The sequence below is a fragment of the Nelumbo lutea genome, chromosome 8, assembly GCF_056320005.1.
Source record: "Nelumbo lutea isolate HS-2025 chromosome 8, American lotus-T2T, whole genome shotgun sequence".
NCBI classification, from domain to species: Eukaryota; Viridiplantae; Streptophyta; class Magnoliopsida; order Proteales; family Nelumbonaceae; genus Nelumbo; species Nelumbo lutea.
In genome coordinates this window covers 30,167,042-30,191,394 of record NC_142691.1, presented here as the reverse complement: position 1 = coordinate 30,191,394, position 24,353 = coordinate 30,167,042, and the positions used below count along the sequence as shown (strand labels likewise).

The 24,353-nt window shown below is 37.0% G+C and overlaps 1 protein-coding gene across 1 annotated transcript; it reads left to right on the top strand.

The window, feature by feature from the left end:
* The first annotated feature begins 17,924 nt into the window (after positions 1–17,924).
* On the top strand, positions 17,925–21,251 carry LOC148843666 (putative xyloglucan glycosyltransferase 5). Its single transcript, XM_088958829.1, has 5 exons — positions 17,925–18,806; positions 19,028–19,336; positions 19,431–19,721; positions 19,806–19,919; positions 20,039–21,251. The coding sequence occupies exons 1-5, from the start codon at positions 18,084–18,086 to the stop codon at positions 20,684–20,686; spliced, it is 2,085 nt and encodes a 694-aa protein (XP_088814955.1). The 5' UTR covers positions 17,925–18,083; the 3' UTR covers positions 20,687–21,251.
* The last annotated feature ends 3,102 nt before the right edge of the window (positions 21,252–24,353 follow it).

The following is a 24,353-nucleotide window of genomic DNA, read 5'->3' as shown; positions in this document are numbered from 1 at the left end:
AACAGCACTAAATATAGATTTATTGGCTCGGTTTGGAAGGAGTATAAATTCTTGAATTTTGTATTATTTTATATATATTTGCACTATACATATTTGTATTTGTACTCTTTCCAAACTGAGCTTAAAGAATGAGAATGAAAGTTTTGCCTTCATCTATACAAGATCATGTTTAGGAGAGCAAATTTTATACTTGGATTGATTTAGGTGTTAACATGTATCAATTCATAAATATTTATTTGTATGTTAAAATAAAACTAAAATTTTATATTTTATATAAAATAATAATAATAATAGTTTAATATAAAATAAAATATACATATATATATATATATAATATTATGTATATTATATATTATATATTTAAAAGCATTCATTATAGTATATTGTGGGTGGACCGGGCTTGAAGGCCTGGCCTGAAATTTTCTATACTTGATGTCTGGATGGGCCTGCACACAAAAACCTGGGCTGGGGCCCAAACATTTGTCGACTAGACCAGGCCGGTCCAAGAATGATCACCCCTAGCACGTGTAGATGCATGGGAATGCACATGGTCCCTTGCAAATACATGTGTGTGAACATGACTACTAGTAAATGCACCAGTGTTTTTTTACACATGGGACCCAGATGTAGTGTGGGCCCATCTGGAGATAGGAGAGCTATTTGTTTGAGAATGTGGTGGGAAGCAAGATGATGTGGTCCTAGAGAGAATTGAGGTACGAGGATGGTGATGCAAATTTTGTATCAGTTTTTTAATGCAAATTTGCATTATTAATGAGCCGAAATGAGATAAAATGTACAGATTTTGTATCAGTTAGAGTATAAATCATAATTACAAACAAACAGATGTAGAACTGGTCTGAGTGCAAAATTTGTATTCGGATCAGATTTGCACTACAAACAAAAAAGACGCTTAAAAACATTTGTAGATTGTAATTTTTCTCGATCAGAATTTTCACTGAGCCATAACTACCCTCCAGAGAGAGTCTAGGATATCTCCATGGTGGGACCATCAGATGGTTTGTCATGCTCCTTCAACATCTGCCAACTGTTCCAACATACCATGTTTACAGTTCATATGCAACAGGGACAGGGTACCATTTGACAGAACAAGATCACAGTCTAGCTCTCATGAATGCATAGTTCTGTCAGTGGGCCTACCATGGACGTATAGCTCTGGATAGACATGAAGCTGGGCTCCACTCAATGTTTAAATGGCAGATGGATGTTCATGGGAGCTGGGGAATTCTTATATGTTATAAATCTTCATCCATTTTGGTGGGTATGTCCAGGAAGGCCCATTATTATGAAAATGCCCAAGCCCAAAAAAAAGTGGGGCCGAACTTGGGCCTAAGCTGGACCTCTGCATTGCTGGCCTTCAATGGCCCGCTTTTCAATTCTTGTAGCATCACTTGGGCCCCAGTTGCTTTGCTTGTAGCTCGTTCGGCCCATCTGGTTCACAATTTGTGCTGTCTGGAATGGATCAGAGAAGACCCGGTTCTGACCTGAAAGTCTATGGATACTTTGGACCATGAAAGTCAGTTTGGATCTCAATTGGTTTGGTACAACCAAAACCAATCCCGACCCAATTGTAAAAGGGAGTCCGGGACACATAATGCAGACCCAAAAACCCTATATAATTGGGTTTTGATTAGGGTCTGTTGGCTCTGACTGACCGGTTGACAGGCCCCAGCCCTAGACCCATTGAGCTGACTTTTAGGGTAAGAAGATATGAAGGGGGACATTGATAGCTACTATATAGAAATTATTCCAATCTCTCTCTCTCTCTCTCTACACGTGCATATACATATAGGGGAGAGAGAGAGATGCAAGCTTCAATTTGGCCTTAAATTTGCCTTGATGAAAGGCTTAACATGCGCACATGACTTTTGAAAAGTGAAAGCAAACAAGAAAATCCGGCAAGGCAAATTGTTTTGGGTCAGAAGTCTATATCACCCCAACAATTAAGAATTTGGATCTTCACATAGAAGGATGCTTAACAAATAACGACCAGCCCATATAGAGTGTTGGAGATTATGTAGACTCAAATTACAATGAAGCTGTTGTCTAATGGAGCTGAGTTGGATCACTTTTAGTTAACAATCTAAGCTTCCCCACATCATATGTGGCCCAATAATATGACTTGTAGCCCATGTCTATCAAGTCAAAAAGCCTGGTTTTTCAATAAAATGGCTTAAGTTCCAAGTTCAAAGGTGTTAGATTAGTGATGAAGCTTCTAAATCATTGTCCATTTCACACTCTTGAAGAGAGAAGATAGCTCAAGAAAACTCCTCTGTGCCTATAAAACTGTAACCAATTGGAATCAAGTCTCTTCACCCAAATGGAAAATATTCTTTGGGTTTGACATCTTAATGTAACCTAAACAAATAATAGAATATTTAGATTGGCCCAGTTTTTAATATCTCTAGTTTGATAACGAGATCACCTTTTTTTTCTCCAAAAGTGGATATTTACCATTTCTTTCTTTACTTTGTGAAGAGGAACTCAGAAACAAAGGCTGGTAAATGAATGAGACACCTTCTACTCATGAGCTTATCTTCAAGGCCAATGTGTTTGTTTGTACTTCGTCTCATGGTGATCTCAGCTCACATGGTGTGGTTGGAATATGCTTAGATATCAAAGAAAAAAGAAACCCTAAAATTTTAAGTGGAGCCCATCTTCCTGCATTATCATCAATTTGATTTATTTTTATGTGAGAAGATTAATCAATCTGTAAGTGTAAGATTTGGAATAGACAAATGGATGAATCTCAATTATTGAAAGTTGAAACTATTAACATCTCTGTATTTCTTATTTGCACATGAGATCCTTAAGTTTAGCTGTCCATTGGCCATTTTTTGCAATTCTTTTGTGGGTCTCTCTCTCTCTCTGAACAAAAGGCACTGTAGTAAGACCCCTAAGACAGGGAAAGAATTAATTAAGGAGATGAAATCTGCTCAAATATCCAATGGTGTAGTTTGTATTATTCAGTGGGTCCCATTTGCATGTCCCAATAGATGATGCAATAGCCCATTGATGGGTCCTGATCAAACGGTTGAAATGACCAATTATTTTTTAAAGCAATACAGCCGGAGCACTACGACCCAATCAACTAGGGAATAACTTTTATTTAACCCACAAGAAGCTCACCCTCCTATATTAAATTATAAACACAGCAATTATCTGAGTCACAAGATTCACAACCACAAGCATAGGGAGCCCCAGCCCTACCATCCATGAACTTTCTTTGTTTTATTTTTATTTTTATTTTCTAATTTTCGTTGCTTTGAAGTCCACGTGGCGTTAAATGGGTATTTGATAACTTTTTATCCTCGTCACAAGTAGTCCGACCCATTTGCTTAGAAGGTGTCATGCATAACGTGACCCTACGGTGTCGGTGGGGAGCTAAAATTATTTAAAATATATCTCTATAGTGTTTGAATATATACTTTCCAAATGAAAGCTGGACGGTATTGAACCAATGAAAGTCCGGATCTGCTCCTCACCTTACGCTGACCTCGCTTGTTCTGGCTGCATACTAGGAACATCTCCCATACTTGCATTTATTATTTATAGGGAGAAGTTTCCAAATTCAGGGTGAGATATAATTGTGAGATTGGTGTGAGATATGCTCTGTGAGGAGTAGATCTCAATTCATCAATAAACCGTGTTAAGTCAAAACTCAATAGGTTGGGAGCAGAGCTACAGTACCTCTAATACTAAAGTATTAAACCATAGTTTTTGAACCGTTATTGACTCAGACAGTCAGACCTTTCAACATGAAAACCGTTCAGACAACTGATTTCATTTCACCTCTGATTTGGTCTTTTGCCAAAAACTATTATTGATATAATCATTGGTTCATTGACCCGAGTGGTTGAATCATCATTCAATTGTCACAAAACAACGATTTTGGCTGTTTCTTTGTTTTATTTTATATTTTTAATTTAAACAGACCATCCATTTGAATTAAATTGTCGATCAAACTGCTGATCCAGAAACTAGTGGTCAAAGTGATTCCGATTTTGAGTCAGTTTTTAAAACATTGTGCTAATTGACTAAAGATGTTAATGGGTTAAACGGTAGACCTGGTTAGGGTCGGGATGGGGTCAAGTTTAAGTGTAGGGTTGGTTAGGGTTTTGATTTTTCTGTTGGTAAGTCGGGTTTTAATTTTAGGTTTCGTTAATCCACCCGTCGGGCCATGATAGCACTGTAGGTATAGAGGGTATTTTTACATTCAGTATGTCTTCTAATCCCAAATAATTTTAAAGGTCAGAATTTCTTTTTATATTTCTTTTGATTTTTTTTTCTTCTTCCACTATGCAAGAAATGGCACCTTGAAAGTTGAAACATATAAATCAATTTCTGACTTAAATTGGTTTTTGTTAAACTTTTAAAATGCATTATAAAAAAATTGGGAAAATCTATGATGTGGAAAAGATATGGTATGGGAAGAGTTTTGACCAATCAAAACCCACCCATGATTTTGATAAATAACACCTAATTGACTATCATGTTTATAATTCCACTTGATTGGTCAGAAGAATTTTAGATATCATATCTTTTCCATATCATAGTCGAACCCAAAAAAAATTAATTCAAAGACAATGGGTTGGGCTGGGTCAATAATGGGTTTAACCCAGTAAGGTTGGGTCGCATTTGGAAATTTTGTTATTTATCTGGGTTGGATCAGGCTCAAATGGAATTATTAAGGTCTCATTCACTTTTTGGAAACTTACTTACACAAGGGGTAAGTGCATTTATCCATGTTTTTTTTTTCAGGTAAATAAAACAATGATAATTTTAGCCATAAAAATCCATTATTAAAAAAAGGCATTTTTGTTCCATCTAAGTGTGTTGACAACTAAAAACACTTACTCCCTGGTTCTTTTATTTCCTAAGTAAATAAGATAATGACTATTTTAACCATAAAAATCCATTATTGAAAGGGGTACTTTTGTCTCATCGAAGTGTTGACAAATTTTCTCCAAGTGGAAAGTTATTTACCCACATCCACAGGGGAGATAGGTATCACCCAAGAAAATAAAATTTTCCCTAATCTCCACATAAATCTGAAAAAAAAAAAACATGGGTGTTTCGGTCAATGGAAACCAAAATCTTATCGACCAACTTTTCCCCTCTCAAAATCCAAAATACAAACACCCCCTAAAAGGTTCAGCTAGGGTGAAGGTAAATCTGTTCCAAACCTGGTAGGATTTTGCTACCAATAAAACACTCCCAACCTCGTCCTAAAAAACCATTGTAGCCTTATGTTGGAAACATGTTGCAGTGGCTGGTTGGGAGATGTTCTCAATATGCAGTTGTAGTGGCTCGTTGGGGCATGTTGGAAGCATCTAATTGGTAGAAGCAAGGTTCTAAATATCGATATGCCCGATATGCCAATAGGGGCATATCGGGCAATATCAATAGTGTTTTCTTTTGTTTTTTTTTCATTTTTTTTCAAAATCAATTCAGGGGGGCGGTTTAAGGCTCCTCCACCCCTTGGACTGGTCAAAACCCCAATACACCCTCTGTAGGGGCAATATGGGAAGCTCCAAAACGATATGTATCATTAGATACAGACCGATACTTGTCAATACTTTGAACCTTGGGTAGAAGATCTGAACTCTCCCCAAACCCAACTTATTGAAATTCCTAAAACTTGCCATGTGGGAAATTTATGTGAGCCCACATAATTGAATGGTCCCACTATGGGCCTTTTGGATATGTAACATGTGACAGAATTGGGATCTGCTCCTCACACAAGGTGCCACATATTGACCATACACAGGCACATCTCACCATGCATTGGTAACATCTCCTGTGAATAATAATGTATAACTACGGTAAATGTTCCCAATGCATAGTGGGGAGTTGAAATCAGCCCCCTACTAAATAGTTTCCCATAATGTCCCATGACACATCCCTGGTGTGTATTGGAAATATCTCCTGATGATGTCTCATTATTTCTGATATTATCATCGGGAGATGTTCCCAATACATAGCGGAAATATGTTATAGAATGTTGTGGGAAACTATCTTGTGAGAGCTGATTTGAACTCCATGGTGGGATGTGCCTCTGAGGTCGGTGTGAGGCGCCCTGTGTATATGGACCAGATCCCGTCTCCATGTGATAGCTTGTGGGACGGAAAAGCGTAGCTAGGGTTTGGTATAAACGGATAAGGGTCATTGCCCAATCATAATCTTGGCTCTGCAGGGTCTTGGCCCCTGAGAGTGTTATGCATCTATCGTCTGATCCCTTCTTCACATACTACAATTTGAGTCTTCATTGAAGGCTACTTTTCCACGAGGCAAGAGGTTTTAGGTAAAGTGTTAATTAATTATAGAAATTTGAATAGCTAGGAAGAGTTTTAGGCATCCGAAAATTTTATAGTTCATCGGGCAAAGAAAAGTTCCAAGTGGAGAGTTGATAGGTGTCCTCTTTTGCGGTTTAAGCAACTCAGTGGACTCTCACTTGGTAGCAACAGTAGCTAGCAAACAAGCTTAATTCCAGGGAAGCCCAACGGTGCTGATTTGGGCACACGGCATACTCAATTTTTTGCTAAAACAGCACATCCTTAGTTGAAATGACGAAAACCACCTTATGTTATAATAGTTAATCGAGGGTACTTTTGTCCTTTCAATCTAACACTTTCTCTTGTTTTGGATGAAACTTTAGCAGCAATACATAAATAAATAAATAAATAAATAAATAAAGAGAAAAATAGAAAGGAGTAACATTATGTTAGCACGAATAAATTGCTTATTAACCCTCCTTATCACTTACCTTGTAATAAATAATCTCCGGAATCATCATCACTTGTTATTACTTATTAGGCCCTCTTCGTTTTACGATTAATTATTTATTTGGATAAATACATTTATCCAGGTAAATATGTTTTAAAAAAGACTTATTTGGGTAAGTACATTTATCTATGTTTTTTTATTTCCCATATAAATAAGGTAATGACCATTTTAGTCATAAAATTCAATTATTAAAATGGATATTTTTGTCCCACTCAAGTGTTGGTAATTTTTTCCCATATGGAAAAGTTATTTACCCACCTCATATAAATAAGGCAATGACCATTTTAGCTATAAAATTCAATTATTAAAATGAATATTTTTGTTCCATTCAAGTGTTGGCAATTTTTCCCCATATGGAAAAGTTATTTACCCACGTAGGAGATGGGGGGTAAGTGATACTCATGAAAATAAACTTTCTTTAATCCCTACATAAATCTGAAAAAAGAACATGAGTTTCTTGGTTAATGGAAATCAAAATCCCATTAACCAATTTCCCCCTCCCCCCTCATCAAAATCCAAAAAAGGAACACCCCCTTAGTAGGAATGGCAACCGGGTGGGATGGGGAGCCTCTCTCCATTCCCTTTCGTACAAAAATCCCCATCCCCATTCCCGTCCCTATCCCCGCTAACGGGGATAAGGTTAACACCATACTCATCCCCACAAGAATCCCCATTCCCCGTGATTTTGTATAATGTTAACCATTTTGTTTTTGTCTTTTATTTTATTTAAAAAATAAAAATAAAAATAATTAAAATTTATAATCCTATTAGAAAAGATTCAAACATTCAACCATATTTTTAAAAATATTAATATATAGATATATGTGTACATATACGCATACATATGTGTACATATATGCATACATATATACATATATACATATATATTAGTGGGATCCCACGGGGCAGGGATCGAGGTCCCTGAGAGATAGGGAGTGCTCTCCCCGTCCCCACCCCATCTCTGCTAACGGGGATAAAACTTTTTTCCATCTCCATCCTCGCAGGGAAAAATCATCTCCATGTCCGTCCCATTCAAAATGTACCCTACAAACATGAAAAAATGGAGAAAATTGTCATCCCTATTCCCAATTAACCAACTTATTCTGTTAAATATAAAAAAAGAAAAAAAAAAAAGAGAGTCTATTTCTTACAGAAGATATTCCCAATATACAGCTGTAGTGTGCTGTGGTCGGTGCCGTACGGATGCCTTAACTTTCGAAGAGATAAACGGTTGAGACTTCATGCACGTGGCAGTATTTTTTATTTAAAACCACTTGCTTTCGTTGTAAAACCGCCTGGTTTTAGCATGCGCATGGATTGGAGAATGCTGGTCACCGCTTGTCAAACTGTCGGTGACCTTCCCGCCTATTTAATCGCCATTTTCTCGACGATTATAACTTATAAGTGTGCTTTGGCCTTTTTGGAACTCGTCGAATGGCTTAGTTATGCGACGCCCACGGTGCCATCGTATTCTTCTTATCTTCTCAGTGGATCGTGACCATCCAATTGTTTTACTCTACAAATGAATTGTATGATCCAGATTTCTCATCAAAAAGTTGGTTTTCCTTTCTCAAACCATATTCAGTCGATTGCATATTTGCACCGGGTATTATTATTATTTATTGAAATTGAAATTAGATGTTGGAATTAATAAAAATAAATTTCATTAAAGGCTCATAAAATCAAGTCTCAAGTTTCATGGAAGTTACTTTTAATTTATATTATTAATAATATATATAGAAATTCATTTTGTAAAAGAATGTAATATTTTGACCATTTTATAATATTTAATATAATTTATCAACATGATATCCAAATCTAATTCTAGTTCGACCAAAATTTAACTGATATGGTTGAATTTAAATTTGACATTTTGACTATTAATGGTTCCAAATTCAAATTTTGGTATGTAGCATCCGCTCCCACCACGGCGGGTCTTAGGCAAAGAGAATGACTTCGGGCCTGTTTGGTGTATTTTTTTGGAAAAATCTTTTGGTAGTTTTAACATGTAAAAGATGTATTAAGCTTTTGTATGAAGATTTGAGTAGCCCAAAGCATGTTTAGTAGATACATATCTTTTTATGCGTCTTTCCTTGTAAGATTAAAACATGAAAGATGAGGAAAGCTTCATTTGAAGCTTTTCGAAATCAGCCCAAAATGGGCTTCTCGCATCTTTTAGGCACTTTGTCTTTTGGCGGCTAGGTCTTCTGCGAGTCAAACAGGAATAGACCGAACTTCGGTTTTCCTAGGTTGTAAACAGCCGAAAGACCACACGGAAAGATGTGCCAAACGGGCCTTTCATGTTTCACCATCATCATTTAAGCTTTATCCCAACCACATGTAGGAATGGCAACGGGGCGGGGTGGGGACGGGGAACCTCTTCCCATCCCCGTCCCCGTCCCCATCCCCGCTAACGGGGACAAGGTTATCCCCATCCCCATCCCCAGGGGATTTCCATTCCCCGTAATTTTTTATAATGTTAATAATTTTATTTTTGTTTTTTGTTTTATTTCAAAAATAAAAATAAAATAATTAAAATTTACAATCTATTAAAAAATATTCAAACATATTCAACCATATTTTTAAAACATTAATATATAGACGTATGTGTACATATATATACATACATATATACATATATATTAGTGGGGATCCCACGGGCGGGGAATGCTCTCCCTGTCCCCGCCCCGTCCTCACTAACAGGGATGAAAATTTCCCCATCATCGTCCTCACGGGGGCAGGGGGGAGGGGGGAAATCATTCCCATCGCCACCCCATTTGGGCAAATCCCCACGGGGATCGGGGATAGGCCAGAGTGCGATATCCCCAAGTCACAACACTTAGATTTTGGGGGTGATAGGCCAGGATAGGTTGGGTCTAGGCTGAGCTTAGAATAGCACCTATGATAAAGGTCATATTTGGGCCCACACTCCAGGTTTATGGGCTATAATTAAGGGTGTCAATGGACTGGTTTTGGATTGATCCCCGTCTAGTCCAAAATCAATTTGGATGGATTGGACATACCACAAGACATATTGGACTATACCAATTCATTCCAAAATATTTATTAGATTGGATTGGACCTGGACCACAAGACATATTGGATTAGACCAATTCGGTCCAAAATATTTATTAGATTGGATTGGACCTGATCTGTCTGTATCATATTTATATTGGTTTAAATCCAGTCTAATTGACACCCCTAACTACAATAAATTAATTACTTAAAAAGAAAACTAATATATATATATATATAGAGAGAGAGAGAGAGCTGAGTATAATTAGCGTGAAAAGCTTCTTGTTAAATAGTGTGCACCGAGGAAAATATGTTGTATTCAATATTTTCATTATAGAAAATCAGTTTTTCTCTTGTAGAACAAAGGTATAATATTTTATATCATGTGACATATATAATATATAATATATTATAATATTATTTAAATAATATAATATAATATATAATACACAAACACACATATTCAAGATCAGGCTTGGCTGGGCTGGATGCTTGGCATAGCTTGGTTTGATGTACCATTGAGTTTGGATGCTATGGTGTAATCCAGCTCAACCAGTCTTAGTGTAGCCATCGAGGAGATTTCAATCTAATAGCCAAGTGCTCAATGCAAGGAACTTTTGTTGATTCAAAAATTTTGGGTAAATTACAGATAGGTACCCTGTACTTTGGGGTAGTAACAAATAGATATCCTGAATTTTTAATTGTTACACTTGAATGCTTTGAATTTTCAAAAATAGATACTTGGGTTGATATGCGCTAGTATTCCGTCAATTAAACATTATATAATGTCAAAAATATCCTTTTCATGTATTTGTGAGATCATTCTTAAGTAATCAAATGTCTCCCCATGATGCCGTTCTCACATGAATAGCAAATAATATATTTAAATTTTCTAACGATAGCACTCTTTGGTGATGATTTTACTTTCCGAATAATCTGAAAAATACACAAAAATGATATTTTTTACATTATGTAATATTTAACTGACAGAATACTAACAGATAGACCCAAGTGTCTATTTTTGAGAGTTGAAAATACTCAAAAATTACAATTGGAAGTTCATGATACCTATCTATCACTACCCCAAAGTACAGGCTATAATTTACCCAAAAATCTTCTCCTCACTCAACTAGTGTGCAAAAGGGAATTTAAGTATTAGCTTTATTAACTTATTTACCCATTTGATTCTCTTTTCTTTTGGCCAAAAGGGAAATTCTTTGATCACATAAAAACCTTACAAATATATTATCTTTTTCTCTATTCTAGCCTTGAATGCCATGTTATATATTAAAACGTTATGTTGTTTAGGAACATATACAAACTGGTAGAAATCAAAAAGATACACAAGGTATCTCACATTTTCATAAAAGGTTTGTTCACCCCATCTTACCTGACCATTGGTGCTCAGCATTTTAACTATGCATTAGGCATCCATGAAAATTGAACTTTACAGATCCCAAGAGCATGAACTCGACAAAGTGCATGAATAAGAGCCCACCATTCCGAATGCCCAGCCTGTTGAGCCATCCAAAAATCCCCTATTGTTGCTATGAAAGAGTTGTCTTCCTTGGCCATTAACTATCTGAAGACAAATCTAGGTGTGAGTAAGAAAAACCGAACCGAATCGATCAAATCAAACCAAAAATTCTAGTTAACTGAATTGATTGGTTTGGTTTTGGTTTAATATTTTAAAAAACCATAAGTATTGGTTTGGTTTTGATTAATCAATATAAAAACAGGCAATTAACTGAACTGGCCGATATATATATATATATATATATATATTATATTTATGAATATTATATATATTTTATATTATTTATATATATTATAAATGAATATATGTATTATATATTTATTATTTATAATATATTATTTTATATTTATTATATATAAGACTATGAAATTCAAAAAGCCAAAAAACTGATGAACTGTACCAGTGGTTAACCGAACCGATCGACCAGTCAACTGATTGACTTCAGTTTGGTTTTGGTTACCGATTTTCCAAAAATCAGTACCATCAGTACGGTTTTAAAAAAAGGCTTACAGTTTGATTAACCAAACCGTGAACACCACAAATCACATTTATTTGACAAATAAAAATTAAAATTAGAAAATATGTGTGAAAAATGATGAATTAGATCATTATGAGACATCTCATGCTATTGCAATGTTTTGAAAACAAGACTAGACATTGAACCGAAAAAAGGGTCTGATACTTGGTTTAACCCAAAATCTGTCAAAGCTACTTAATCATCGTTGAACTAGAATGGGTCTGACTTAACTATGAAGTCCATTCCAATTCTCAAACCAATGGATGGATGGGCTATCTAAGTTAGTAATATAGATTCTATAAATGACCAGGTTACAATCAAGATTAAAAAATTTACATGTATCGGTCGATATATATTGTATTGGGAGCTTTCCAATACGCCCCTACAGAGAGTATATCGGGGTTTTGACTGGTTCAGAGAGTGAATGAACCTTAAACCAATCCCTCTGAACCGGATTTGAAAAAAAAAAACTAAAAATAAAACAATCAATACTGCTTAATACACCTCTACCAACATATCGGATGTATTGGTTACAATGGGTTACCCTTTTGTTAGGGTTTTCCTCTCTTTTTAATCAAATAACTTACCAGATGAGTATTTCATACAGACCCCACTAGAGATATGGCCAATTTAGAAAAGAGGGTTGCCTATTTAATGAACTATTATCATTAATTTACAACACCATTTCTCATGACCAAAAGAGGGGATTATATGACACTTCGATAAGCCACTAACAGGTGGTTACAATCGTATCGCCCATTTAGGCATTTACATGTTGAAATGTTCAATAGGGTTACGTGTTGATTTAAAAAGTATATATATAATCTGCCCTAACCAGCAGTCATCATATTTAATAAAAACTAATAAAACTGATGCCTATTAAAGAAAATTAACTATAGCAGCATTATAATCAAGGTCAACAATAACAATAATTTTGATAAGGCAAGAAATGTAGAAATGATTGGTTGTATTTAGCTAGATTCTTGCTTTAAAACAAGGTGCAACTTTTTTATGTTATTTTTACTTCTAAAAGTATTTAAATACATTTTTGCAATATACAAATAGCAATAGCTAGGATTCATGCTTTTTTTTCAAAGTTGTTTGCATAAAGAATTTTAAAAGAAACTACTAGAAAAAGCAAAAGGTTTCATTCTTACTTTCAAAAGAAAATCGATCTAAAGAACAATTAGCAAGCAAATTCTCTTTTGGTCTTTAATTGCTTTGTCATGGAATACAAAGCAATTGTCCAGATATGGTTATCATTTCCTCATTGATTTCAATTTCCCATTGAGGAGGATATCTTTTCCTCCATTTTGTGTGGTTTCATGTTTTCTAACATCCTTTAGAGCAATTACAAATTCATTTTGCCCTTGGAAAAGGAAAAGAAAGAAAGTCTTCTCTTGAGAAAGGTAAAAATGAAAGCATTTTTGTAATAGTGATTTATAAGAATCGATGCTGTACTTTTGTTTGTGCATTGTTCCCTAAGAATTGACACATTGGATGGACAACTAGTATGCTGAGAACCAGCCATGTATGCAGTTATGTATATGCATAAAATATCAAGTGGGTGGTCTCTTTCAAAGTGAACCACTAATTTATCCACTGATTGCCAAGTTGTTTGGATACAATATGATAAAATCATTTCATTTTAGTTTTCCATAGCTTTGATCTCACATTATCCTCTTATAAAATGGAATCATTTTTACTTACAAGAGAAAATGGGGCAACTTTCTATTGCCAAGAAAACTTGTTAATTACTTCATTTCTTCAAAATGTGAAATAATTTCCTTCTTAATAACCTCAGTGATCTCATTCCAATCTTTTGTTCATGGCTGATTTAATGGAAATTTTATACTAAAAATATAAAAAAAAAGCATAACAATTCTTCTTATTTATTCAGCACGCTTAATGAATTACTGATCAATTTTATGTTATTTACATAGAAAATTATGGAAAACTAATGTCGTATTGATATATGATTTTAGTAACTGATTATGTTAATAACTTATTTGTATATAGTATATAAAGCAACCAAGATATACACTTCAGCCACTCCTTTTGTTCTTGGTCTTAGGGTCCATTTGATAATAGCTGAAGTGGTTGAACTGAGCTTATTGCTTTGTGTTTTTATGAATAGCATAATTAAATAATAACATATTTGTAGGTATGGTTAAATAATAACCAACCCAATTTTAGCTTCAGCCATTAATTAGGAGCGCCCACAACACATCCTTAATAACTCAGCGTCATTTGGTTTGCATTCACAATCAGAACCAAAATCCCTTGGGCTCAGTTTGGAAGTACAAATACAAATATGTAGAGTGCAGAACCTTATATTTTGTATTGTTGTGTATATAATTGTACTGTACATATTTGTATTTGTACTCTTTCAAAACTAAGCATTGAAATCAGAATTTGAATGGTCTACTCCTTATAGTTTGTTTGGTTCAGATATGAATTAGAATTAAAGTTGGAATAAGGTAGAATAGGATTTCAGGGAGGGGGAGTGAATCGCCATGCTCTCAAATGGGAGAATGCCATTCCAACAGGATTGGCTAGGGGTAGCCACGAGCCAAGCTTCTCACGAGCTATTCGGGCTCGGCTGGTGAGGCTCGCGAGCCTAGTATAATAAATAAATAATTTTTATTATATACATATACATTTACATATATAAATGCATATAATAAATAATTTTTATTATATAATAATATTTTTATTTTTTATGTATAACGGTAAATAATTTTTATAATTCTTATTTTTTGTGTGTAAAATAAAAACATTATTTATATATATATATATATATATATATATATATATATATTATTCATATGTATAATAATAAATGATTTTTATAATTTTTTATTTTTTGTATGTAAAATAAAAAAATATTTTTATATGTATACTTTTTATCTTTTAGAAAAAAAATTAGCTTGAATTTGAGCTTGAATTTGTGAGCTTTGAATCAAGCTGAGCTTGAACTCAAATCACTAGCTTGAATCGAACTCGAATCTAACACAATTTTAGTGAGCCAAGCTCAAATAGCCAAATATTTGGCTCGGGTCAAACCCACTCCTAGGATTGGGAATGGGATTGCAATTCTGCCCAATCAAATTGTTGAAATTGAAATGGTTTCCAATTCCAATTCCAGACCCCATTTATTGTGAAACAAATAAGCCCTTATTCATTAAAATGGAATGTGATGTAACCGTTTTCGGCCACGTACCAATGTTTTGTGATGTAAAATTTTTTGGCTAAGTACCTCGTTATTTGACTTGGTGGTGGCGTGCCTTAGTGATGAGCTACTTGGTAGTGAACTGCCTACTGGCGAACTGCTCGGTGGAGAACTGCCTGGTGGCGAACTGCCTGGTGGCGAACTGCCCGGTGGTGAACTGTCTGGTGGCGAGCTGCCTAGTGGCAAGCTGCCTGGTGGCGAGCTGCCTGGTGGCGAACTGCTTGGTGGCAAACTGCCCGGTGGCGAACTGCCTGGTGGCGAACTGCCCGGTGGCGAGCTGCTTGGTGGCGAACTGCCTGGTGGCGAACTGCCCGGTGGCGAGCCGCTCGGTGGCAAACTGCCTGGTGGCGAACTGCCCGGTGACGAGCTGCTCGGTGGCAAATTGCCTACTAGGCGGCCGATGACTTAGAGAATGCTGGAGCTCCCTGGTGCGGCGCAATCCGACTGCCCTCAGCATGAGGTGGTCTTCTTTCCTTTTTAGGCCGTGGGAGCTGAGGGACCTGCGAGAACTTCATCTTTTCCTCCTCTTTGTAGGCGGCGGGAGCTGAAGGACCTGCGAGAACTGAATCAGAGATCCCGGGGGTATTCTCCCGGTGGGGGCTCTCCGACGCTTAAGTTAGCACTCTTATTGTAGAGAGCTTTGAAGATAATATGAGAGAGCTAGAGAGCAGGGGTTACTTCCCTTTTTTCCTCCCCCTCCCCTTTGGGGGGTGAGGTCTTTATATACTGGAGTCCTCGCGGATTAGGTGGGTGAAAAGCCTCCAAATGGTAAGACTCGTCGCATCCTGTCAGAACCGGGGTACGGTGGTGAATTCCTCGAGGTTGTCAGGCTAGCGCTTGTGTCAGGCGGCCAGGTCAGCGCCTGGGCCGGGTTGTCATAGGGGTTCCTGCGTCAGTCGGCGGGTCAGTGTCTAGGCCAGGTCGTCAGGTCGGCGCCTGTGTCAGTTGGCGGGTCAGTGTCTAGACCAGGTCGTCAAGCTAGCGCCTGTGTTAGTCGGCGGGTCAGTGTCTGGGCCAGGTTCGTCGGTGGGCGCCTTGGCCGGATCATGCGCTAGGCTGGTCCAGGTCGGCCAGGCCGTGCAGGCTGCACGTCGCACGTAGTTCGCGCAGGTCGTGCGCAGTTCGTGCAGGTCGCGCGCTAGGCCGCGCGCAGTTCGCGCAGGTCGCGCAGGCGTGCATCAGGCCGCGGACAGGTCGCGCAGGCGCACGTCAGGCCGCGCGCAGGTCACGCCAGGCCGGCCAGACTAGTGCCCGGGTGGGTCACCAACTTCGTAAGTTTGTTGGCTGGGTATTTTCCTAGTTGTCACGAGGTACCACGTGTCACAATTTCACTGGAGGGCCAAATCTACCGTCATCGGAATGATAGAATGATGTTAATGTAACGGATACGGACCCATATATAGCTGGGGGAGGGAGCTTTACTTGGCTCCTACCATGGTCAAACAAAAGTCTCAAACCACCTCTTTGATTTTTATATTTAAATCCCAATGCCTCTAACCTCTAACCCCGAGACCCTAAAATCAAATCAACATGTACAAAGCAGTTGGTTGGACGCATTTCCTCCAACCGGGTAGGAGCCAAATATTCCGCTATAATTGGAGCAAGGCTGATGATGATAATGAAGACGATGAAAAGAATGTTAAGGTGGAAAGCAAAGAAGTATTGGTTATTTATGCACTCAAAATTTTTTCATTAAATTATTTTATATACTTGCCGAAGAAAGAAATAAGTCATTCAATGTTTAATAAATAACTGTTTTATCCAGTTAGAAACAAAACAATACATTTCAGTCACTTTTAAGACTTTTACATCCTTGAGTGTTGAGTCTTCTCTACATGAACTAAAATGCACATAATAAACCAGCACTTCTTAATTGGAGAGTGATTTGGACTTAGTCACATTTTAACCAACCGGGTTACACTAGGACAAAAAGTTCTACTGTTCATTACCATAAAAGTCAAAGTATGAAGGGTACCTTTTGTCTTTTAACATATATATTATTTAATAATCATTTGGGGTTTTCACGTATCAAAAATGGGATGTGCTCAAATCACTTGGGAGATGCCGAGGAATTGAGAGGAATACTGAAACTATTATTTTGATCGGCGACATAATAGTTAAATTAAACTTGTTTTTCTGCAGATCATTAATGCTATCTAGATGTCAATGGCAGTTAATCAATGGTCTCATTAATAAATAAAAAACCAGTTGTTAACTAAAATACCCATTAATGGTGCTTTTTGGGGTCTAATATCGGAAAATCTTCAACAAAATGTTCTACGCAGAGACTTGTGCTTTTGGTGTTTACGTGGGTTGTTATTTGCAGTTTTGACAGAGTGATTACTGGTCCGTCCTTATGAAATTTGGTGTTATTCTTTACACTGTTTTAACATGAAAGAAGTAAAAGAATATTCTCTTGTATTACCGGTTGATTAAATAAAAAAAGAAAATGACCTTTAGTTGTTAATTTTCTTCCTTGTCTGTTAAATGTTTTTTTAATAATCACACTGAGCTGGTTTTAAGCACTCAAATCAATATTTACAGGAGGGAACTAGCTGAAATGGAGGGAGACGTCACTTTTTGAGCTCAAATTTGGTGAAGATCGAGACATTTGGGATCTGCATTGTCTGCAACTATTCCCCTCAGCCCATTTCTTTAGTTTTTTTTTATCATTTTTTTTTTAATCATTGATCCTATTTAGCTCGTCGTCTTCCTCTTCTGCAACTTTAATTCTGTTCAACATCCAAAACCCTAAGCTGGGTTGTCTCTTAAAGGTTGAGTGTTATCTACTGTTCACCTGGTCTGGTTGTTCTTGCTAGTGGGCTTTTGTTTATACTTCGTTTCTTTTCATTTTTGTTTTTTTTTTTTGGCTATAGTTATTTTTTCTGGATTGTGAAGATTTCTTGAGGTTATACGGCTCTGTTTCTTGGATTTGGAACAAGTTTTTCTATTGTGAATCTAATCCTCCAGAGGGGGAAATGGCTCCGAGCTTGGATTTTTCTGCTTGGTGGGTGAAGGAGACTCGGAAGGGAACTCCAGTTGTTGTCACAATGGAGAACCCCAACTACTCACTTCTAGAGATTGATGGTCCAGATGCTGCATTCCGGCCGGTCGACAAGGACCGTGGTAAGAACGCGAAGCAATTCACATGGGTCCTTCTTCTCAAGGCCCATCGAGCTGCTGGTTGTGTTGCCTGGCTTGCAAATGTCCTGTGGGCGTTGCTTGGGACTATCAAGAAAAGGTTGATTTTCAGGCAGGGAGTTGCCATGGAAAGTGAGAAGCTGGAGAAGGGGAGGGTGCTGTTCAGATTCATTCGAGGCTTCTTGGCACTCTCCTTGGCAACTCTGGCTTTCGAGGTGGTTGCTCACTTCAATGGTTGGCATTATTTCCGGAGCTCTAATTTGCACATCCCCCATACCTCAGAGATCCAGGGTTGGCTACACATGGTGTATGTTGCCTGGTTGGAGTTCCGAGCAGACTACATTGCACCCCTAATTCAAACTCTTTCAAGCTTCTGTGTTGCCCTCTTCATAATCCAGTCTTTGGACAGGATGATTTTGTGTCTTGGGTGCTTCTGGATCAAATACAAGAAGATTAGGCCAAGGATTAAAGGGGATCCATTCAAGACAGAGGATGTTGAGGGATCTGGCTACGAGTACCCCATGGTTCTTGTTCAGATTCCAATGTGTAATGAGAGAGAGGTAACAAGCTAGTCCGCATTATTTTTCCCTTTCACTACTTCTCATAATTCTCACTCGCTTACGCTTTCAAATCTGCTAGTTAAGCACAATGTCCAAATGAAAGTCTTCAATATATGTAACAAGCAACCATGGCAGTAGAAATTAGAGCAAACCTAGGGACTTCCTTAACATTTATGTTTACTAGTTTCAATTGATAAGTCTCAACATTGGCACTCCTTCAGGTATATGAACAGTCTATCTCTGCTGTCTGTCAACTTGATTGGCCGAAAGAATGTTTACTAATCCAAGTTCTTGATGACTCGGATGATGAGAGCATCCAGTGGCTAATCAAAGGGGAAGTCTCCAAGTGGAGCCAACGTGGTATAAACATTATATATCGGCATCGCTTGGTTAGAACTGGTTACAAAGCTGGGAACCTCAAGTCTGCAATGAATTGTGATTATGTGAAGGGGTATGAGTTTGTTGCAATATTTGATGCAGATTTTCAACCAAATCCAGACTTCCTTAAGCAGACAGTTCCACATTTTAAGGTGGATAAGCATTGTAATAGCTTATTTTGGCAAGTTCCACATTACACAGTTTAGGAGTTTGTATTTAGTGTATCTCTTTTACCTTGTGTTGCAGGACAATCCTGAACTGGGATTGGTTCAGGTCCGATGGGCATTTGTAAACAAGGATGAGAACTTGTTGACTCGGCTTCAAAACATTAATCTGTGCTTCCACTTTGAGGTGGAGCAGCAGGTCAATGGTGTATTCTTAAACTTCTTTGGTTTCAATGGGACAGCTGGAGTCTGGAGAATCAAAGCGCTGGAGGATTCTGGAGGCTGGCTTGAAAGGACGACAGTAGAGGACATGGACATAGCCGTCCGTGCTCATCTAAATGGTTGGAAATTTATTTTCCTTAATGATGTGAAGGTAATGATAATTAATCTCATTGAATCCAGAACAGTATTTTTATTACTTTTTGCCAATCTTACCTTATATGAAACTGATTTTCAGGTCCTTTGTGAAGTTCCTGAATCCTATGAAGCTTACAGGAAGCAGCAACATAGATGGCATTCAGGTCCCATGCAACTTTTCCGATTGTGCCTTCCAGCTATCATAACTTCAAAGGTAGACTTGGTTCTCACTGACTCATGGATTCCGCATTTAGATATCAGCGAGAATTCTATCTATAGAGAACAAATTGGTTAGAATATTACTGAGGGGTCATTACTGTTGTTACATTGCAGATATCATTCTGGAAGAAATCAAACTTAATACTTCTATTCTTTCTCTTGAGAAAACTTATCCTCCCTTTCTATTCTTTCACATTGTTTTGCATAATCCTTCCTCTAACCATGTTTGTACCTGAGGCTGAGCTACCCATGTGGGTCATCTGTTATATCCCTGTTTTCATGTCATTCCTCAATATCCTCCCGGCTCCAAAATCATTCCCCTTCATTGTTCCCTACCTGCTCTTTGAGAATACTATGTCGGTGACCAAGTTCAATGCCATGATATCTGGATTGTTCCAATTGGGGAGCTCATATGAGTGGATTGTCACCAAGAAGGCAGGTAGGTCATCTGAGTCCGATCTACTAGCTGCAGCAGAGAGGGAATCGAAGACAATGAGCCTCCCACAGCTCCACAGAGGAGCCTCAGAGAGTGAGCTGTCTGAGCTCAATAGATTGAAAGAACAACAAGAAGCACCTCCCCCACCTTCTCGGAAAAAGATGAACAAGATTTACAGGAAAGAGCTTGCTCTAGCTTTCCTCCTACTTACAGCATCAATTCGCAGCCTTCTATCAGCACAAGGGATCCACTTTTACTTTCTACTCTTTCAAGGGATTACCTTTCTCCTTGTAGGTCTTGATCTAATTGGGGAGCAAATGAGCTAGTAAAAGACAAAGACCAAAGAAGAAAATGTTTAGCAGATAGAGTGGAAAAAGAAAGACCCTTCAGTCCTAGCCATCAGTTCTGCATTGTGGCAGGAAAACCATATTGGCAGTTATACGGAGGAAGTTACAATCCTTTGCCTTGGTGGATGGTGGGAGAAGTTAAGAAAGTTCCTCCAATTCAAGTAATAAGCTATATTCCTCTTATTTAATTTGAAGTACCCTGAAAGGAATTTTATTTTTCACTTTCTCCATGCTTCTCTCTGTCTCCATCTTTTTTCTTTCTTTAAATTTCATCTGGGGTCTCTCTTCTCACAGAAGGCATTTTTCTTCAGATCTTGAGATTGATGTTGTTATTAGGTAGGACCAGTCCTTTTTTTTTTACCTATTCTTGCTTGGGTGTGGTTTGGTATTTGAGGTTAAGCCCATCTTATATTTGAAGAATTGAAAAGGATGAGTGAGCAGGGCCATTAGGGCAATTCAAAACATTATACAAAGAGATGTACAACTATCTGTATATTTGCATTAATTCAGTTTATTTAAAGTAAGAGAACAAAGAATTGTTCAATGGGTCCTCTCTCTCTCTCTCTCTCTCTCTCCACCCCTTTCTTCCTTTTTGATTCTTAATTAGTATCATTCACGTTTGACTTTGGTAAATGAAAGTGTCGGCAGGCAGTGAGAAGAAAGAATGTGGAAAGTGAGGTTCTCTTGGATTACCTACCACCCCTTCAATTATGGTTTAATGGAGGACCAAAACAGAAAGGACTCTTCCTTCACTTCATACACTGTGGACCCCATTATATTCTACTTTTATTCTTTTGGATTGGTTGCAAAATTACACACGTCATTCCTATGCTAACTTTCACAAGCATGGCTGCGACTTCTTAATTAGGCTTGCAGACAGTATCCTCTGAATTCAAATTTGAATCTAATATTTGATCCATTTACACACTTTGTAAATGAAAGAAACAGGAGAAAGTAGACTACTTGATAACGTGCTCATAATTTTTAATAAATGGATAGATTAAACAAAACAGAGTGACATAAAATTTGGAAGATGATGATGATTTGATCTATTTTATGGTTTGGATTGAATATGAATCCACAACAAATTAATGTGTATTTATGAATAAAGGTTGGTTTCAGTGTTGTAGGTTTACTAAAGTTAATCTCAATTCATATTATTCATGATAATGTAGTAATTAAGTCATTTTAATTAATTTATTGATAATATTTTGATAAGTATTATTCTCATTCACTGGTTAAATTGAGTGTTGGATGTATAGTTTCCCACTTTTCCCTCTCCAACCTATATTTGAAATTTTATTTGATGAGGAACCCTCACATAAGGTGGTCCTGTTTCAGCATAAATTACACTAGTGCAAAAGTTAAGATGGTCCCTCCACCCACGAGATCAGATCCAGTAGGTACAATATAGGAAGCACATTCAGTGAGTACTATAAATATTTTGACAACTGTTAAATGCTTTTTTAAACGTGCTTACAATATCGTGACTATCTGATCTGAATTCCCATCCACACCCGTCTTTGGTGCCTCTTAATTTTGATATCGATATACCATCAAGTTGTCAATTATGGTTGGACCGTTCAGACCAGCGGTTCAAACCATTCTTGGGATGCCGGTTCTTAGAAGTATTGACTTGGTCAGAATTCCCCCAAATTCACGTTTTAGCGGGTGTTAGTACTTCATAATATCTATTATTTCAAGTTTATTTTGATGTAAAATAGGTTAAGAGTTATTGCTTCCTCGGTTGGTGAGCTACTAGTATCAGGTCGGCCTGGTCAGATCAGGTCGGCTCAGCCTGGTCGATTGATGAACCCATACCCGCAATGATTCAACACCCGATGGACGTCTGACAACACTGAATTAAATTTCAAATCCTTCACAAATCTTGCATCCTATTTCAAGTTTGTGTTAGGGCATCGATGTATATTACCCTTTGGTTTCAAGAAAAATGTAAGGAAAGGAAGGAAAAGGTAGAGAATCCTTTACAAACTTTATATAGGTTTTTCTATTTTTTCCTATTTTTTCCTTCAAATCAAACATAGTCTAAATATAAATACGGGGTTTTCTATGGGTTTGAATGTTGGAAACCCTCCTAACATAATTATTCCTAAAACTGGGGGTTTTTATCAAAAACCGAAAAGTTGAATCAGGGAAACAAAATTAAAAAATTCGGTCAATTGAATTCATTGGTTAGATGTTTTTGAAAAACCAAAGTATCAGTTTAATTTTGGTTAATGTAAAAAAAAACAATGGTTAAACATTTTTTAAAAAAAGAAAATTGCCCCATCAACAAAATCATATTATTTTTCTGATGATACAGTTATTTTTGCTTTTCTTTTTTTTTTTTTTAAAAAAAAGACAAAACCAACCATATTGTTGAACACCCCCTGAGTGTTTCCACCATTCGAAATATGGAAAATTTTGCCTCTTATACATATTAATACTTTGAACCATGATTGCAGAAGATGTGAACACTTAACCAAATTGTTACAGTAATGGTGTTCATGAAATGCTCTGTGCTTGCAATTGATAGAAGCAATTCAAAGTCCATGACTGCTAGCAATCACTTTAACAGCACAAGCCAACAAAGTGTTTCGTCGGTCCAGTTATTATTGGTCACGTCAGTTGGTCTGGTCTAGGATTCTTGTACTCACATGTTCATAGCTGTTGGGTCTTGTAGCAGTGTGGTTGTTGAGGGGCATGTTGCACAGGGAAGGCAAGGTGTGTGGGGTTGGCCTGTTTGTTGAGTGAGATGTTGTGGTAGGGGAAAGGGAATTTGTGGGGTTAGTCTACAACTTCAGAAATCTTTTTTTCTCTGTAACAAGGTTCAAAATATTGATAATATGTACGTACAGATTTACATTTGTTTACTTCTAATGTCCCGTTTGCTTTTCAGTAAATCACTTATCCAAGTAAATGCACTTACCTGGATAAGTGTTTCCTAGAAAGACTTACCCAGGTAAGTGCATTTATCCATGTTCTTTATTTTCCATGTATGTAAGGTAATGCCAATCTTAGCCATAAAAATTTCATCATTAAAAGGGGCATTTTTGTCCCATCCAAGTATTGGCAACTTTCCCCTAGATGGGAAATGAACATGGGAGATGGGTATCACTTACCCGGATAATGAATATAGGTTTCTTGGTCAATGGGAATCAAAATCCAATTGACCAACTTAAACCCCTCTCAAAATCCAAAAAAAGAATGCCACCTAAAGATTAATATCCTTTATAGAGATGTTATAGTTCAATTCTTGAAACTTAAAAAAAAAATCCCTCTCTAGATTATGAAATTCGCAATTTTTGCATAAAATCCAAAAAAAGGATGCCACCTAAAGGTTAATACCCTTTCTAGAGATGTTATAGTTCAATTCTTGAAACTTAAAAAAAAATCCCTCTCTAGATTATGAAATTCGCAATTTTTGCATATCATATGTATCGACACTTTGAACCTTGCTGTCTAGAATATAAATAATTCTTTCTTTTATATAATTTGGTAGAAAAATAGAGAAACAATAACCCATTTACATAATTAATGAAAATAAATAAAATGTGAAACACTTCCTATAGAAAACAACTTCATCAATCTCCAACCACTTGTATTTTATTAGAAAACTCTTTTGTTGCCTTTATCAAAGTTTTAA

Excerpts from the sequence above, each read along its gene's own strand:
- LOC148843666 (XM_088958829.1), top strand. The coding sequence starts at position 18,084 with ATGGCTCCGAGCTTGGATTTTTCTGCTTGGTGGGTGAAGGAGACTCGG. Across the intron at positions 18,807-19,027 it reads CAATGTGTAATGAGAGAGAG|GTATATGAACAGTCTATCTC; the intron begins GTAACAAGCTAG and ends GCACTCCTTCAG. Across the intron at positions 19,337-19,430 it reads AGACAGTTCCACATTTTAAG|GACAATCCTGAACTGGGATT; the intron begins GTGGATAAGCAT and ends CTTGTGTTGCAG.